We start from the raw sequence: 19,201 nt of genomic DNA, 5'->3' as shown, positions 1-19,201 counted from the left end.
CATTTCACTGTGAGGTCTACTACACCTGTTGTATTCAGCATTTCACTGTGAGGTCTACCTACACCTGTTGTATTCAGCATTTCACTGTAAGGTCTACTACACCTGTTGTATTCAGCATTTCACTGTAAGGTCTACTACACCTGTTGTATTCAGCATTTCACTGTGAGGTCTACTACACCTGTTGTATTCAGCAGTATATTTTGATTTGACTAGCAGACAGACAGACAGACAGACAGACAGACAGACACTGTTGTTATTGTAGTAACTCATTACAGAGTGCCAGTTTACTAGCTGTCTTCAACACAGCTGAGATAGTTATGTGTTAGAGGACACCAGTGTAATGATGCTGGTTGTCTGTCTTCAACACAGCTGAGATAGTTATGTGTTAGAGGACACCAGTGTAATGATGCTGGTTGTCTGTCTTCAACACAGCTGAGATGGTTATGCGTTAGAGGACACCAGTCTAATGATGCTGGTTGTCTGTCTTCAACACAGCTGAGATGGTTATGCGTTAGAGGACACCAGTCTAATGATGCTGGTTGTCTGTCTTCAACACAGCTGAGATGGTTATGCGTTAGAGGACACCAGTCTAATGATGCTGGTTGTCTGTCTTCAACACAGCTGAGATGGTTATGCGTTAGAGGACACCAGTGTAATGATGCTGGTTGTCTGTCTTCAACACAGCTGAGATGGTTATGCGTTAGAGGACACCAGTGTAATGATGCTGGTTGTCTGTCTTCAACACAGCTGAGATGGTTATGCGTTAGAGGACACCAGTCTAATGATGCTGGTTGTCTGTCTTCAACACAGCTGAGATGGTTATGCGTTAGAGGACACCAGTCTAATGATGCTGGTTGTCTGTCTTCAACACAGCTGAGATGGTTATGCGTTAGAGGACACCAGTGTAATGATGCTGGTTGTCTGTCTTCAACACAGCTGAGATGGTTATGCGTTAGAGGACACCAGTCTAATGATGCTGGTTGTCTGTCTTCAACACAGCTGAGATGGTTATGCATTAGAGGACACCAGTGTAATGATGCTGGCTGTCTGTCTTCAACACAGCTGAGATGGTTATGCGTTAGAGGACACCAGTCTAATGATGCTGGTTGTCTGTCTTCAACACAGCTGAGATGGTTATGCGTTAGAGGACACCAGTCTAATGATGCTGGTTGTCTGTCTTCAACACAGCTGAGATGGTTATGTGTTAGAGGACACCAGTCTAATGATGCTGGTTGTCTGTCTTCAACACAGCTGAGATGGTTATGTGTTAGAGGACACCAGTGTAATGATGCTGGTTGTCTGTCTTCAACACAGCTGAGATGGTTATGCGTTAGAGGACACCAGTGTAATGATGCTGGTTGTCTGTCTTCAACACAGCTGAGATGGTTATGCGTTAGAGGACACCAGTCTAATGATGCTGGTTGTCTGTCTTCAACACAGCTGAGATGGTTATGCGTTAGAGGACACCAGTCTAATGATGCTGGTTGTCTGTCTTCAACACAGCTGAGATGGTTATGTGTTAGAGGACACCAGTCTAATGATGCTGGTTGTCTGTCTTCAACACAGCTGAGATGGTTATGCGTTAGAGGACACCAGTGTAATGATGCTGGTTGTCTGTCTTCAACACAGCTGAGATGGTTATGCGTTAGAGGACACCAGTCTAATGATGCTGGTTGTCTGTCTTCAACACAGCTGAGATGGTTATGCGTTAGAGGACACCAGTGTAATGATGCTGGTTGTCTGTCTTCAACACAGCTGAGATGGTTATGCGTTAGAGGACACCAGTGTAATGATGCTGGTTGTCTGTCTTCAACACAGCTGAGATGGTTATGTGTTAGAGGACACCAGTCTAATGATGCTGGTTGTCTGTCTTCAACACAGCTGAGATGGTTATGCGTTAGAGGACACCAGTCTAATGATGCTGGTTGTCTGTCTTCAACACAGCTGAGATGGTTATGCGTTAGAGGACACCAGTGTAATGATGCTGGTTGTCTGTCTTCAACACAGCTGAGATGGTTATGCGTTAGAGGACACCAGTCTAATGATGCTGGTTGTCTGTCTTCAACACAGCTGAGATGGTTATGCGTTAGAGGACACCAGTCTAATGATGCTGGTTGTCTGTCTTCAACACAGCTGAGATGGTTATGTGTTAGAGGACACCAGTCTAATGATGCTGGTTGTCTGTCTTCAACACAGCTGAGATGGTTATGCGTTAGAGGACACCAGTCTAATGATGCTGGTTGTCTGTCTTCAACACAGCTGAGATGGTTATGCGTTAGAGGACACCAGTGTAATGATGCTGGTTGTCTGTCTGTCTCTCTGTCAGCAGGGAGATATATAAATGTCCTGATTTAAAGGAGATCTTCACCAGACCCGAAGGCTCTGTCTCCTCTCCTGTGTCATGTTGTGTGCATCTTTCTCTCCTCGCAGTCTGACTCAACTGACAGTAGTGGGAGGCGTAGGGACAAGCTCCTCCTGGGACTAAAAAACACTCACACAGCCTGTCTAATTTGTCCAGGTATCTCCAGGAGGTGGGTTACGCAGACACCATCCTGGATGTGAAGTCTCGCAGGGTACAAACCCTGCTGGGTCTGGCCGGAGACGGAGGGGGCCTTGTGGAGAGGACGGCCAACGGAACAGACACCCGCACCAGAGGAGGGTAAGTTAACACACCTCACTGTCAATACACACACAGGACGGTACCCCCGCAGGATGGTACCCCCGCAGGATGGTACCCCCGCAGGATGGTACCCCCGCAGGATGGTACCCCCGCAGGATGGTACCCCCGCAGGATGGTGCCCCCGCAGGATGGTACCCCCACAGGATGGTACCCCCACAGGATGGTACCCCCACAGGATGGTACCCCCGCAGGATGGTGCCCCCGCAGGATGGTGCCCCCGCAGGATGGTGCCCCCGCAGGATGGTACCCCCGCAGGATGGTACCCCCACAGGATGGTACCCCCACAGGATGGTACCCCCACAGGATGGTACCCCCACAGGATGGTACCCCCACAGGATGGTACCCCCACAGGATGGTACCCCCACAGGATGGTACCCCCACAGGATGGTGCCCCCACAGGATGGTGCCCCCACAGGATGGTACCCCCACAGGATGGTGCCCCCACAGGATGGTGCCCCCGCAGGATGGTGCCCCCACAGGATGGTGCCAATGATAGCATTACTAGAAGGGAGAAAATACCTCAGACCAATAATATCATTCTAGTCATTCTATTTCTATGGCCCCAACCTAGAGAAACGGATATGTAAGATGGAGAGGTCAAGATGGTGGATCAGGCTGGCCCCAACCTAAAAAACTGCCTTGATATTGTTAGGACAGCTAGGTCCGTGTTGCCTCTGGCAGAGTGAACCACTGTGTGTGTGTGTGTGTGTGTGTGTGTGTGTGAGAGCAGGAAGACAGAGCAATCTGAGTCCAGTGTTGTGCAGGAGGCCTTCAGGTTCATAGAAAGCTCTGCAGCTGACTACAGTGATGAAGATGATGATGAAGACGGTTCAGGGAATGACAGGACTATCATGGAACGGACAGGACCTACAGGGACGGTAAGGTGCACACACACACACACACAGATATGCATCACACACACACAGATATGCATCACACACACACAGACATGCATCACACACACACACAGATATGCATCACACACACACACAGACATGCATCAGACACACACAGACAAACGCTTAGCTAAACTTTCCTTCTGAAGTTCATGATAATATCAGTCAATTAACAGAACTGATCTGACAATATCAGAATGGATTTCTGTCTGCTGGCAGTCACAATATGCCTCAATGTCCCTGTCTCTGCCCCTTAGATAGTGAGGAAGAAGCCATCATCTGCCCTGTCCACCAGTATGGACACAAGTGAGGATCCAGACACTGAGGATGCACTGAAGGGCTTTGACTTCCTGTCTAGTCCAGATGATATGGACACATCACCTGAGTCCCGCAGCGCAGGGAACGGGACCAACTGGGGTGAGTTACACAAGTAAATAAACAAGGTTAAAACCTGTCCCTCTGACTAAAATATTAGTACCCTGGTAGACTGTAGTGTTCAGGACACTGTCAACCAACACCCTGGTAGACTGTAGTGTTCAGGTCACTGTCAACCAACACACTGGTAGACTGTAGTGTTCAGGTCACTGTCAACCAACACACTGGTAGACTGTAGTGTTCAGGTCACTGTCAACCAACACCCTGGTAGACTGTAGTGTTCAGGTCACTCTCAACCAACACCCTGGTAGACTGTAGTGTTCAGGTCACTGTCAACCTGGTAGACTGTAGTGTTCAGGTCACTGCCAACCTGGTAGACTGTAGTGTTCAGGTCACTGTCAACCAACACCCTGGTAGACTGTAGTGTTCAGGTCACTCTCAACCAACACCCTGGTAGACTGTAGTGTTCAGGTCACTCTCAACCAACACCCTGGTAGACTGTAGTGTTCAGGTCACTGTCAACCTGGTAGACTGTAGTGTTCAGGTCACTGTCAACCTGGTAGACTGTAGTGTTCAGGTCACTGTCAACCTGGTAGACTGTAGTGTTCAGGTCACTGTCAACCTGGTAGACTGTAGTGTTCAGGTCACTGTCAACCTGGTAGACTGTAGTGTTCAGGTCACTGTCAACCTGGTAGACTGTAGTGTTTTTAATGAATAACTGCAGATCACTTGTATTTACTACCTTAAATACCACATATTCATTATTTTACACACACTAACTATTATATAATTGATTGTTTCATTTCACGCCATTTTTCTGTTATTTTTCTCTGGTGTTTTTTGTTCAAACAGATTGCAGATTGTTGATAGAGATTTGGTGTCCATCATATTCTGTCTGTACCCCTCTGTAGCCTGTCTGTCTCTACCCCTCTGTAGCCTGTCTGTCTCTACCCCTCTGTAGCCTGTCTGTCTCTACCCCTCTGTAGCCTGTCTGTCTCTACCCCTCTGTAGCCTGTCTGTACCCCTCTGTAGCCTGTCTGTACCCCTCTGTAGCCTGTCTCTACCCCTCTGTAGCCTGTCTCTACCCCTCTGTAGCCTGTCTCTACCCCTCTGTAGCCTGTCTCTACCCCTCTGTAGCCTGTCTCTACCCCTCTGTAGCCTGTCTCTACCCCTCTGTAGCCTGTCTCTACCCCTCTGTAGCCTGTCTCTACCCCTCTGTAGCCTGTCTGTACCCGTCTGTAGCCTGTCTCTACCCCTCTGTAGCCTGTCTCTACCCCTCTGTAGCCTGTCTGTCTCTACCCCTCTGTAGCCTGTCTGTCTCTACCCCTCTGTAGCCTGTCTGTCTCTACCCCTCTGTAGCCTGTCTGTCTCTACCCCTCTGTAGCCTGTCTGTCTCTACCCCTCTGTAGCCTGTCTGTCTCTACCCGTCTGTAGCCTGTCTGTCTCTACCCCTCTATAGCGTGTCTGTCTCTACCCCTCTGTAGCCTGTCTGTCTCTACCCCTCTGTAGCCTGTCTGTCTCTACCCCTCTGTAGCCTGTCTGTCTCTACCCCTCTGTAGCTTGTCTGTCTCTACCCCTCTGTAGCCTGTCTGTCTCTACCCCTCTGTAGCCTGTCTGTCTCTACCCCTCTGTAGCCTGTCTGTCTCTACCCCTCTGTAGCCTGTCTGTCTCTACCCCTCTGTAGCCTGTCTGTCTCTACCCCTCTGTAGCCTGTCTGTCTCTACCCCTCTGTAGCCTGTCTGTCTCTACCCCTCTGTAGCCTGTCTGTACCCCTCTGTAGCCTGTCTGTCTCTACCCCTCTGTAGCCTGTCTGTACCCCTCTGTAGCCTGTCTGTACCCCTCTGTAGCCAGTCTGTACCCCTCTGTAGCCTGTCTGTACCCCTCTGTAGCCTGTCTCTACCCCTCTGTAGCCTGTCTCTACCCCTCTGTAGCCTGTCTCTACCCCTCTGTAGCCTGTCTCTACCCCTCTGTAGCCTGTCTGTCTCTACCCCTCTGTAGCCTGTCTGTCTCTACCCCTCTGTAGCCTGTCTGTCTCTACCCCTCTGTAGCCTGTCTGTCTCTACCCCTCTGTTGCCTGTCTGTCTCTACCCCTCTGTAGCCTGTCTGTCTCTACCCCTCTGTAGCCTGTCTGTCTCTACCCCTCTGTAGCCTGTCTGTCTCTACCCCTCTGTAGCCTGTCTGTCTCTACCCCTCTGTAGCCTGTCTGTCTGTACCCCTCTGTAGCCTGTCTGTACCCCTCTGTAGCCTGTCTGTACCCCTCTGTAGCCTGTCTGGACCCCTCAGTAGCCTGTCTCTACCCCTCAGTAGCCTGTCTCTACCCCTCTGTAGCCAGTCTCTACCCCTCTGTAGCCTGTCTGTCTCTACCCCTATGTAGCCTGTCTCTACCCCTCTGTAGCCTGTCTGTACCCCTCTGTAGCCTGTCTGTACCCCTCTGTAGCCTGTCTCTACCCCTCTGTAGCCTGTCTCTACCCCTCTGTAGCCTGTCTCTACCCCTCTGTAGCCTGTCTCTACCCCTCTGTAGCCTGTCTCTACCCCTCTGTAGCCTGTCTGTCTCTACCCCTCTGTAGCCTGTCTGTCTCTACCCCTCTGTAGCCTGTCTGTCTCTACCCCTCTGTAGCCTGTCTGTCTCTACCCCTCTGTAGCCTGTCTGTCTCTACCCCTCTGTAGCCTGTCTGTCTCTACCCCTCTGTAGCCTGTCTGTCTCTACCCGTCTGTAGCCTGTCTGTCTCTACCCCTCTATAGCGTGTCTGTCTCTACCCCTCTGTAGCCTGTCTGTCTCTACCCCTCTGTAGCCTGTCTGTCTCTACCCCTCTGTAGCCTGTCTGTCTCTACCCCACTGTAGCCTGTCTGTCTCTACCCCTCTGTAGCCTGTCTGTCTCTACCCCTCTGTAGCCTGTCTGTCTCTACCCCTCTGTAGCCTGTCTGTCTCTACCCCTCTGTAGCCTGTCTGTCTCTACCCCTCTGTAGCCTGTCTGTCTCTACCCCTCGGTAGCCTGTCTGTCTCTACCCCTCTGTAGCCTGTCTGTCTCTACCCCTCTGTAGCCTGTCTGTACCCCTCTGTAGCCTGTCTGTACCCCTCTGTAGCCTGTCTGTACCCCTCTGTAGCCTGTCTCTACCCCTCTGTAGCCTGTCTCTACCCCTCTGTAGCCTGTCTCTACCCCTCTGTAGCCTGTCTCTACCCCTCTGTAGCCTGTCTCTACCCCTCTGTAGCCTGTCTGTCTCTACCCCTCTGTAGCCTGTCTGTCTCTACCCCTCTGTAGCCTGTCTGTCTCTACCCCTCTGTAGCCTGTCTGTCTCTACCCCTCTGTTGCCTGTCTGTCTCTACCCCTCTGTAGCCTGTCTGTCTCTACCCCTCTGTAGCCTGTCTGTCTCTACCCCTCTGTAGCCTGTCTGTCTCTACCCCTCTGTAGCCTGTCTGTCTCTACCCCTCTGTAGCCTGTCTGTCTGTACCCCTCTGTAGCCTGTCTGTACCCCTCTGTAGCCTGTCTGTACCCCTCTGTAGCCTGTCTGGACCCCTCAGTAGCCTGTCTGGACCCCTCAGTAGCCTGTCTCTACCCCTCAGTAGCCTGTCTCTACCCCTCTGTAGCCAGTCTCTACCCCTCTGTAGCCTGTCTGTCTCTACCCCTCTGTAGCCTGTCTCTACCCCTCTGTAGCCTGTCTGTACCCCTCTGTAGCCTGTCTGTACCCCTCTGTAGCCTGTCTGTACCCCTCTGTTGCCTGTCTCTACCCCTCTGTAGCCTGTCTCTACCCCTCTGTAGCCTGTCTCTACCCCTCTGTAGCCTGTCTCTACCCCTCTGTAGCCTGTCTTTTCCACCTCTGTGTTCAAATGTATTTATATAGCCCTTCGTACATCAGCTGGTATCTCAAAGTGCTGTACAGAAACCCAGCCTAAAACCCCAAACAGCAAGCAATGCAGGTGTAGAAGCACGGTGGCTAGGAAAAACTCCCTAGAAAGGCCAAAACCTAGGAAGAAACCTAGAGAGGAACCAGGCTATGTGGGGTGGCCAGTCCTCTTCTGGCTGTGCCAGGTGGAGATTATAACAGAACATGGCCAAGATGTTCAAATGTTCATAAATGACCAGCATGGTCAAATAATAATAATCACTGGCAGAACAGTTGAAACTGGAGCAGCAGCACAGCCAGGTGGACTGGGGACAGCAAGGAGTCATCATGTCAGGTAGTCCTGAGGCATGGTCCTAGGGCTCAGGTCCTCCGAGAGAGAGAAAGAGAGAATTAGAGAGAGCACACTTAAATTCACACAGGACAACGGATAGGACAGGAGAAGTACTCCAGATATAACAAACTGACCCTAGCCCCCCAACACATAAACTACTGCAGCACCAATACTGGAGGCAGAGACAGGAGGGGTCAGGAGACACTGTGGCCCCATCCGATGATACCCGATGATACAGGGCCAAACAGGAAGGATATAACCCCACCCACTTTGCCAAAGCACAGCCCCCACACCACTAGAGGGATATCTTCAACCACCAACTTACCATCCTGAGACAAGGCCGAGTATAGCCCACAAAGATCTCCTCCACGGCACAACCCAAGGGAGGGCGCCAACCCAGACAGGAAGACCACATCAGTGACTCAATGTTGGTCTTTGAAAGGAATTGACCATTTTGTCACATGCTTTGTGAACCATACAGTTTTTATTTTAACCAAAACCTGGAAAATGGATTAGAAAGATTGCAAGAAAGAAATATTTATAAAAAGAAAGATAGAAAGATGGACAGAGTGGTTTTGGTTAAGGATTGTCTCCACAGTGACTTGTCCATGTGGGGGGGGGGGGGGGGGGTCTCTGAGCTCCTTGTGACTCCTAAAGGTTTACACTCCTTGGGGTATTCTCCTTCCCTTTCAACTCCTTTATAACTATTTAAATAGTATCTGGTCTTAGTGGCTAGTTACTGGAGGGACTATCCAAGACCAGGGTAAATCCTCCTGGACAGTAGGAATTGGTTGCTGCTTCATTCCTGGTCACATCTAGATCCTGGACAGCCTCTCCTATCGCTCTGGTTTTGTCCCCCTGTAGAGGAGGAGCAGCAGACTGCCATGTCAGGGGCCTGGGACATGGACCAGGGTCTGATATCCAAACTCAAAGAGGAGTACAGGAAGGAACGCAAGGGGAAAAAAGTAGGGCAGAGTAAGTTCTCTCTCGATGCTTCCTCTTCTCTCTCTGTAGAGTAAGAGAAATATAAACAAAAGCCTTATATCAAGAACACGCATCTTGTTCTTTTACTGCGGCTGCTCTTCCATAGCTCTGTCTTCAACTCTGTCTTCAACTCTGTCTTCAACTCTGTCTTCAACTCTGTCTTCAACTCTGTCTTCAACTCCCTTAATTCCATAGCTCTGTCTTCAACTCTGTCTTCAACTCCCTTAATTCCATAGCTCTGTCTTCAACTCTGTCTTCAACTCCCTTAATTCCATAGCTCTGTCTTCAACTCTGTCTTCAACTCCCTTAATTCCATAGCTCTGTCTTCAACTCTGTCTTCAACTCCCTTAATTCCATAGCTCTGTCTTCAACTCTGTCTTCAACTCTGTCTTCAACTCCCTTAATTCCATAACTCTGTCTTCAACTCTGTCTTCAACTCCCTTAATTCCATAACTCTGTCTTCAACTCTGTCTTCAACTCTGTCTTCAACTCTGTATTCAACTCCCTTAATTCCATATCTCTGTCTTCAACTCCCTTAATTCCATATCTCTGTATTCAACTCCCTTAATTCCATATCTCTGTCTTCAACTCCCTTAATTCCATATCTCTGTATTCAACTCCCTTAATTCCATATCTCTGTCTTCAACTCCCTTAATTCCATATCTCTGTATTCAACTCCCTTAATTCCATATCTCTGTCTTCAACTCTCTATATTCTGACTCTTTGTGTAAACATTGTCTGTGTATCTGTTTAGTTATTCCTTCATTTCCTTCAATGCTCCATTCTGTTCTGTCTCTAGTTTAGATATCCATTTGTTCACTGCTAGCTACAGTGTATCATTCCCCATGTATATTATCATTGTCTGTCTTAATGCAGTCTATAGAACCTCTATTGGAGTTAGTCTGCAAGGAATCAAACCCTGACTGAATCATATTGCACTCAACATTCCCATCTTCTAGTAGAGTCTCATAGAAGACAAGGAATCAAACCCTGATTGAATCATATTGCACTCAACATACCCATCTTCTAGTAGAGTCTTATAGAAGACAAGGAATCAAGGAATCATATTGCACTCAACACACCCATCTTCTAGTAGAGTTTTTTTATTTTATTTAAATTTCACCTTTATTTAACCAGGTAGGCTAGTTGAAAACAAGTTCTCATTTACAACTGCGACCTGGCCAAGATAAAGCATAGCAGTGTGAACAGACAACAACACAGAGTCTTATAGAAGACAAGGAATCAAACCCTGATTGTATCATATTGCACTCAACATTCCCATCTTCTCCTAGAGTCTCATAGATGTGACGGTTGGGCATAAACAGCACTTAGAATCAACTCTGCAACCTTGAAAGACGAGACTATTTAAGTTGATGTCATGATACAAAACAAGACCGATGCTCAGTCCCATTTTCCTACTTAAGTATCAGTCTCTATCCTCTCTCCATTTGACATGATTCTGTCCAGATTCATCCTCTGATCACTACAGCCTGTCGCCATTCTTTTCTTTCCAAAATCTTTCTTGCACTTTTTTTCGTCAAATTCTATTTTGTTCATTTTTTGATGTTCGTGTGGTGAGTATTCAGGAAGTGTGTTCGGGGGAGGGGACAGGTACTACCTTTCCAAGCCAAGTTCTCTCTGCTTGTATCCCAAATGGCACCTGGTTCCCTTTCTAGTGCTCTTCTTTTCACCAGGGCACATAGGGCTGCCGTTTTGGACACAGCCTCTGTTGTGCCGACATTATATTGTCCCCTGTCTGCCCTCCCTCAGGACCTAACCGGTCTAAGCTCCAGGACATGTTGGCCAACCTGAGGGACCAGGAGGACATGAATCCCAGAGAACCCTCCTCTACTTCCCAGTCCCGCTCCAACGCACCCAGGCTCAACGACCACCACCAGGACAACAACACTGATGAAGGTACTGACCCTGTCTCTGACCCCGTCTCTGTCCCTGTCTCTGTACTACCATATGTGACCGGCTCACATCGGTCTTATGTAGCAAAATTTGAAATGGTGTTTTTTACGTTGGATAAAAGTAGAGACTCAGAGCTAGAAAAATTGTATATCAAACACTACAGTTGAGGAACAATGGGAACGTAATTCTGCTTTGAAAGTTGATACATTTGTAACTTCACTTTTGAGAAAATGGCCCTTGAATATTTTGGTACACCTCCTGGAGAGCTCCTCTGTGTCTACACCCATTCAGCATTGTTCACACCCTCTTAAGCCTTAGCCCCACCCATCTCTTAAGCCTTAGCCCCACCCATCTCTTAAGCCTTAGCCCCACCCATCTCTTTAACCTATTGCGTCTACCAAACCCGGATCCGGGATTCTATTTACAGACCTAAGCTCATTACCATAACGCAATGTTAACTATTCATGAAAATCGCAAATGAAATGAAATAAATATGCCATCTCTCAAGCTTAGCCTTTTGTAAACAACACTGTCATCTCAGATTTTCAAAATATGCTTCTCAACCATAGGAAAACAATCATTTGTGTAAAAGTGGCTAGCTAGCGTAGCATTTAGCGTTAGCATTAGCGTTAGCATCCAGCATGCAAGATTTCAACAAAAACATAAAAGCCTTCAAATAAAATCATTTACCTTTGAAGAACTTCGGATGTTTTCAATGAGGAGACTCTCAGTTAGATAGCAGATGCTCAGTTTTTCCCAAAAAGATTCTTTGTGTATTAGAAATAGCTCCGTTTTGCACATCACATTTGGCTACCAAAAAAAAAACGAAAATTCAGTCCTCAAAACGCGAACTTTTTTCCAAATTAACTCCATAATATCGACTGAAAACATGGCAAACGTTGTTTAGAATCAATCCTCAAGGTGTTTTTCACATATCTCTTCAATGATATATCGTTCGTGGAAGCATGGTTTCTCCCCTCAATCAAATGGAAAAGTACAAGCAGCTGGCGTTTGCGCACCGAATTCCACGCAGGACACCAGGCGGACACTTGGAAAATGTAGTCTCTTATGGTCAATCTTCCAATGATATGCCTACAAATACGTCACAATGCTGCTAACACCTTGGGGGAACGACAGAAAGTGTAGGCTCATTCCTTGCGCAATCACAGCCATATAAGGAGACAATGGAAAACAGAGCTTCAGAGATTCTGCTTTTTTCCTGGTTGACGCATCATCTTGGTTTCGCCTGTAGAATGAGTTCTGGGGCACTTACAGACAATATCTTTGCAGATTCTGAAACTTCAGAGTGTTTTCTTTCAAAAACTGTCAAGAATATGCATAGTCGAGCATCTTTTCGTGACAAAATATCGCGCTTAAAACGGGAACGTTTTTTATCCAAAAATGAAATAGCGCCCCTAGAGATCAAAGAGGTTAAGGGTTGATAAAACCGTTCTGTACTAACTTGCTAGCTACTTCCAGACATCTAAGAGAGAGAGAACAGCTCACTGAACATTACTCGCCCTAGTAGAGCTGGTTAGACTGTTATGTTATCCAGAGTGTTGGTGACTGTAACCGTGCTGTCAGATTGTCCATTCCAAGTTCAGAGCGTTTTGCGTTGGATGCTGATGAGTTTACTGACGTTTACTGACACCGGCCATATTCAATGGGTGTAGAGCGTTTTTAAATTCAGCAGTTATTCTGCTCTCTCTGGCACACTCAGACGAGAGTGCTCTGAAATCGGAGTAGATGGCCAGACTGAATTTATGAACTCACCCGTAATGGTTACTTGCATGGTGGAGTCTTTTGTTAAGACATGTAGCTAGCTAGCTAGGTAAACAATGAACCATAATCACAACTCATGACGTTACTATCCTGCAAGAATCTGCAGGTAGCTAACCAACCAGGTTCAATGTCAGCTAGCTAACATCAGGCTATAATTAGCTAAGCAAATGACTCTGCAATACGAATAATAAGGTCATACACGCAATGTTAGCTCGCGAGCCAGCCAGCTAATGTTAGGGTTAGGGTTAGGCAAACAATGAACCATAATCACAACTCATGATGTTACTGCCCTGCATGAATCTGCAGGTAGCTAACCAACCAGGTTCAATGTTAGCTAGTGTCGTGTCTTTAGTATCATTATCTCTGTTAGTATTATCATCTCTGTGATTATTATTATGTGATGAAACTAATCATGTAAATGTAATTAACTAGGAAGTCAGGGCACCAAGGAAAATGTTCAGATTACATAGTTATAATTTTCCTAATATAATGTATATTTTAATATCTGATCAATTAGTCTTCTATTAATTAATTAATTATTTTTAGCCCTTTTATTTTTACCTTCTTCAGTCATCTGAACGTCAGAAATTGTTGGTTATCTGCACGAACTCAGCCTTTACTATAAATCAGCCATACACCAATTGGCTCAATGATTTATTTCCTAACTAACTTAACAATTACAGAATATACAATACATAACATTATACAGTAAATACCGTCCCTAGTGGACCAAACAAAAACAGTTGGGCTATAACACGATAGATTCAGAGAGAAGAGACGGGGGTTTCGGGAAGGAAGACTAAGGAACATGGGTCTCTATTGAACCTGGGAAGCTATTCTCACATAAATACATACCACTATCGATCGCTCATTCGGAAAAGCAATGCATTGTATTTACCTGAAGCTGTGATGTGAGGCTCGAGTTTGTCCTGTCCTTTGTGGAGTGTTCCGGGTGGTCTGAGAGGTTCATCTCACTCTGGAGATTCGTCTGAGAGGTTCATCTCACTCTGGAGATTTGTCTGAGAGGTTCATTTGTCTGAGAGGTTCATCTCACTCTGGAGATTCGTCTGAGAGGTTCATCTCACTCTGGAGATTCGTCTGAGAGGTTCATCTCACTCTGGAGAGTCGTCTGAGAGGTTCATCTCACTCTGGAGATTCGTCTGAGAGGTTCATCTCACGCTGGAGAGTCGTCTGAGAGGTTCATCTCACGCTGGAGAGTCGTCTGAGAGGTTCATCTCACGCTGGAGAGTCGTCTGAGAGGTTCATCTCACTCTGGAGAGTCGTCTGAGAGGTTCATCTCACTCTGGAGATTCGTCTGAGAGGTTCATCTCACTCTGGAGATTCGTCTGAGAGGTTCATCTCACTCTGGAGAGTCGTCTGAGAGGTTCATCTCACTCTGGAGAGTCGTCTGAGAGGTTCATCTCACTCTGGAGAGTCGTCTGAGAGGTTCATCTCACTCTGGAGAGTCGTCTGAGAGGTTCATCTCACTCTGGAGAGTGGTCTGAGAGGTTCATCTCACTCTGGAGAGTGGTCTGAGAGGTTCATCTCACTCTGGAGAGTCGTCCACGTCCGGCAGTGTTGTCGTACTATATTTACTACCTTTCCAGCTGCAGTCTGTTAGGCTGTCATAGGACTCACTTCTTCTTGAGTCATCAGTTAGTTCAGAGTTCATACCATTTCACATGTAGAGCTCTCTCTCTGTCCCTTTCTCTCTCTCGTTATATGGTGCATTCAGAAAGTATTCAGACACCTTGGCTCCCACGTTTCCTGGCCTGTGTGGTTGATATTAGAATTAGCCCTTTTAAACGTGAGCACTTGAGTGGCTTTTCGTTATGTAGAGTGGCTATTCAACTATTCACCACCACAGCTCACGCTGGGGTTGGCTTAGTCTGACATGAATTGGGTCACCGGGGCTCTTATAAAAATGTAGAAAAGGGGTTGGTTCATCATTTCCAACCAATGCGTATTCACGTGGGCGTGGCCACTGAGTGAGCATATTTTACTTATTAAAACGATTCTTTCATTTAGAAGGTTAACATCACATTACATAATTTCGCAAATAGTTTCATCTTTACTCATTAAATGCAAACCAAACAAATTAGATGGAAACCTCATAACTGAGCCACCTGTATAAACAGAGTTAGGGTAATGTGGCTGTATTGTCTTTCATGTAGTCACGAACATGAAACAAAATGGACCGGGTCATGGCTTCTCCACCGACCGTTTACACATTCTCCAGAATAGGAATATTGTTCAGTTCTCAAATTCTGGGATGGAGTAGAATTGGAGAATCTCTTTGTCTTACTGTGAAAATCTCTCTCCATACTGCGTGGCCAGGGAGAGTCTCTTTACGGAATTTATGACGTGGGGTTAAGATGTAAAACTGTCCCCCCTCCCCTCCTAACAGGATGTGGGGGGTTGTTAAACATCTCTGCTAGCCAATTCGCTGGAAGGGCTAGCGTCATGACACTAGCTAACATTAGGCTATAGCTAGCCAAGCAAATGGCTCTTTCTGTCAAAATTAGAAACATGTAATATCTGAAAATATAGCTCGCTAGACTATCTTACCCTTATACATCATTCATGGTTGGACGCGTCTCCTGTTGCCATTGTTGCCCTTAGTTTGAAGATGTAATCCGGAGACCTATGTTTTCTCCACCTCTTTAGCGATCAGACTCTAATTCCACTGATTTAAAAACTCGGTCCTCCAGAAAGTGGAGAGCAACACTTATACAGTTTTAATACACTGTAAAAAAAAAAATATATATATATATATATTAAGCCGAGTTCGAACAGGATTACCTACACATACTGACCAACTCAAATAGACAGAAGCACGCTATATGGCAGACCAATCCAAACTCATCTCTTGGCATGTCCAGCCCACTCATTATCTCAGCCAATCATGGCTAGTGAGAAAGCAGCTGTATTTTTCTGTGGCTAAACCAACTAGGCCCCTTATTTAACCATTGTATTCGTATTTACAGACGGCATAGATGGTTGTTATTAAGGCACATGAAAGTTCACATGTTCCAGAAGACATTTCTGCCCTCAAAAAAAAAGTTTATGTTCCAACGTCTCTCCTGTAGTGGACCCGCATCATACGCCTAGTTTCCTGAAACAGGTCACAAATTTTCCCAGTGCACATCTTTAATTTTGACAGATACTGCTCCTCTGTCCTTGCCTTTGTTGGACCACTTGTCTAAACTAGGTGTTGGACCCAGGGCTAGTCTAAACTAGGTGTTGGACCCAGGGCTAGTCTAAACTAGGTGTTGGACCCAGGACTAGTCTAAACTAGGTGTTGGACCCAGGGCTAGTCTAAACGAGGTGTTGGACCCAGGGCTAGTCTAAACGAGGTGTTGGACCCAGGGCTAGTCTAAACGAGGTGTTGAACCCAGGGCTAGTCTAAACTAGGTGTTGGACCCAGGGCTAGTATAAACTAGGTGTTGGACCCAGGGCTAGTCTAAACTAGGTGTTGGACCCAGGGCTAGTCTAAACTAGGTGTTGGACCCAGTGCTAGTCTAAACTAGGTGTTGGACGCAGGGCTAGTCTAAACTAGGTGTTGGACCCAGGGCTAGTCTAAACTAGGTGTTGGACCCAGGGCTAGTCTAAACTAGGTGTTGGACCACTAGTCTAAACGAGGTGTTGGACCCAGGGCTAGTCTAAACTAGGTGTTGGAACACTAGTCTAAACTAGGTGTTGGACCCAGGGCTAGTCTAAACTAGGTGTTGGACCCAGGGCTAGTCTAAACTAGGTGTTGGACCCAGGGCTAGTCTAAACTAGGTGTTGGACCCAGGGCTAGTCTAAACTAGGTGTTGGACCCAGGGCTAGTCTAAACTAGGTGTTGGACCACTAGTCTAAACTAGGTGTTGGACCCAGGGCTAGTCTAAACTAGGTGTTGGACCCAGGGCTAGTCTAAACTAGGTGTTGGACCCAGGGCTAGTCTAAACTAGGTGTTGGACCCAGGGCTAGTCTAAACTAGGTGTTGGACCACTAGTCTAAACGAGGTGTTGGACCCAGGGCTAGTCTAAACTAGGTGTTGGACCACTAGTCTAAACTAGGTGTTGGACCCAGGGCTAGTCTAAACTAGGTGTTGGACCCAGGGCTAGTCTAAACTAGGTGTTGGACCCAGGGCTAGTATAAACTAGGTGTTGGACCCAGGGCTAGTATAAACTAGGTGTTGGACCCAGGGCTAGTCTAAACTAGGTGTTGGACCCAGGGCTAGTCTAAACTAGGTGTTGGACCCAGGGCTAGTCTAAACTAGGTGTTGGACCCAGGGCTAGTATAAACTAGGTGTTGGACCCAGGGCTAGTCTAAACGAGGTGTTGAACCCAGGGCTAGTCTAAACTAGGTGTTGGACCCAGGGCTAGTATAAACTAGGTGTTGGACCCAGGGCTAGTCTAAACTAGGTGTTGGACCCAGGGCTAGTCTAAACTAGGTGCTGGACCCAGGGCTAGTCTAGACTAGGTGTTGGACCCAGAGCTAGTCTAAACTAGGTGTTGGACCCAGGGCTAGTCTAAACTAGGTGTTGGACCACTAGTCTAAACGAGGTGTTGGACCCAGGGCTAGTCTAAACTAGGTGTTGGACCACTAGTCTAAACTAGGTGTTGGACCCAGGGCTAGTCTAAACTAGGTGTTGGACCCAGGGCTAGTCTAAACTAGGTGTTGGTACCAGGGCTAGTATAAACTAGGTGTTGGACCCAGGGCTAGTCTAAACTAGGTGTTGGACCCAGGGCTAGTCTAAACTAGGTGCTGGACCCAGGGCTAGTCTAGACTAGGTGTTGGACCCAGAGCTAGTCTTAACTAGGTGTTGGACCCAGGGCTAGGGCTGTTAGATGGAACCATGTATTTGCTCAGTGTTAACATCTTGAGTGTCCTGCAGGTTATTGGTTGATTGATTAATTGACTGTCTCCATTTCTCTTCCAGTGGAGGTGTTGACGGTCCCTCCTTCCTCTGGGAAGGCCTTTATCCTGGGTCCTGATGTGAACATGGAGGCTGAACTGGGCCTGGGAGAGCTGGCTGGTCTTACTGTATCTAATGAGGCTGATAGTCTGACCTATGATGTAAGTATCCATATACCTCTATGGGAGGAGGAAGACAGAGGGAGAACTGGCTGGATTCAGCATAGCTAATGAGGCTGTTAGTCTGGCCTACGACATGAGTCGAATCTCTTAGGTACCCGGAATACAATCTGCACTCTCCACTAGCCAAGAACATGATCTGTGTGCTTTAGATTACCGATGTCTGTCCACTCAATACCTTCCTCAATGAATATGCTTTCAGGTTAGGGTTAGTATTATAGTGCTCTCACAGTACTGTTGCTGTCCTGGGGGATGTACTGCCCTGCTGCTGTCCTGGGGGATGTACAGTACTACAGCCCTGCTGCTGTCCTGGGGGATGTACAGTACTACAGCCCTGTTGCTGTCCTGGGGGATGTACAGTACTACATCCCTGCTGCTGTCCTGGGGGATGTACAGTACTACAGCCCTGCTGCTGTCCTGGGGGATGTACAGCCCTGTTGCTGTCCTGGGGGATGTACAGTACTACAGTCCTGTTGCTGTCCTGGGGGATGTACAGTACTACAGCCCTGTTGCTGTCCTGGGGGATGTACAGCCCTGCTGCTGTCCTGGGGGATGTACAGTACTACAGCCCTGCTGCTGTCCTGGGGGATGTACAGTACTACAGCCCTGCTGCTGTCCTGGGGGATGTACAGTACTACATCCCTGCTGCTGTCCTGGGGGATGTACAGTACTACAGCCCTGCTGCTGTCCTGGGGGATGTACAGCCCTGTTGCTGTCCTGGGGGATGTACAGTACTACAGCCCTGCTGCTGTCCTGGGGGATGTACTGCCCTGCTGCTGTCCTGGGGGATGTACAGTACTACAGCCCTGCTGCTGTCCTGGGGGATGTACAGTACTACAGCCCTGCTGCTGTCCTGGGGGATGTACAGTACTACAGCCCTGCTGCTGTCCTGGGGGATGTGCAGTACTACAGCCCTGCTGCTGTCCTGGGGGATGTACAGTACTACAGCCCTGCTGCTGTCCTGGGGGATGTACAGTACTACAGCCCTGCTGCTGTCCTGGGGGATGTACAGTACTACAGCCCTGCTGCTGTCCTGGAGGATGTACAGTACTACAGCCTTGCTGGTGTCCTGGGGGATGTACAGTACTACAGCCCTGTTGCTGTCCTGGGGGATGTACAGTACTACAGCCCTGTTGCTGTCCTGGGAGATGTACAGCCCTGCTGCTTTCCTGGGGGATGTACAGTACTACAGCCCTGCTGCTGTCCTGGGGGATGTACAGTACTACAGCCCTGTTGCTGTCCTGGGGGATGTACAGTACTACAGCCCTGTTGCTGTCCTGGGGGATGTACAGTACTACAGCCCTGTTGCTGTCC

At 47.7% G+C, this 19,201-nt stretch overlaps 1 protein-coding gene across 1 annotated transcript in view; it reads left to right on the top strand.

The window, feature by feature from the left end:
- The window catches only part of LOC139403952 (striatin-like), a 48,224-nt gene that overhangs the window by 19,314 nt on the left and 9,709 nt on the right, over nt 1-19,201 (top strand). The window contains exons 5-10 of the mRNA XM_071147165.1: nt 2,519-2,659; nt 3,411-3,558; nt 3,834-3,993; nt 8,990-9,100; nt 10,880-11,026; nt 17,733-17,869. Coding sequence (XP_071003266.1) covers nt 2,519-2,659; nt 3,411-3,558; nt 3,834-3,993; nt 8,990-9,100; nt 10,880-11,026; nt 17,733-17,869 — 844 coding nt within the window. The remainder of the gene's footprint in view (nt 1-2,518; nt 2,660-3,410; nt 3,559-3,833; nt 3,994-8,989; nt 9,101-10,879; nt 11,027-17,732; nt 17,870-19,201) is intronic.

This window comes from Oncorhynchus clarkii, unplaced genomic scaffold (assembly GCF_045791955.1).
Source record: "Oncorhynchus clarkii lewisi isolate Uvic-CL-2024 unplaced genomic scaffold, UVic_Ocla_1.0 unplaced_contig_1850_pilon_pilon, whole genome shotgun sequence".
NCBI classification, from domain to species: Eukaryota; Metazoa; Chordata; class Actinopteri; order Salmoniformes; family Salmonidae; genus Oncorhynchus; species Oncorhynchus clarkii.
The sequence above is the reverse complement of the archived record's forward strand: the minus strand, read 5'-3'. Positions and strand labels throughout refer to the sequence as shown.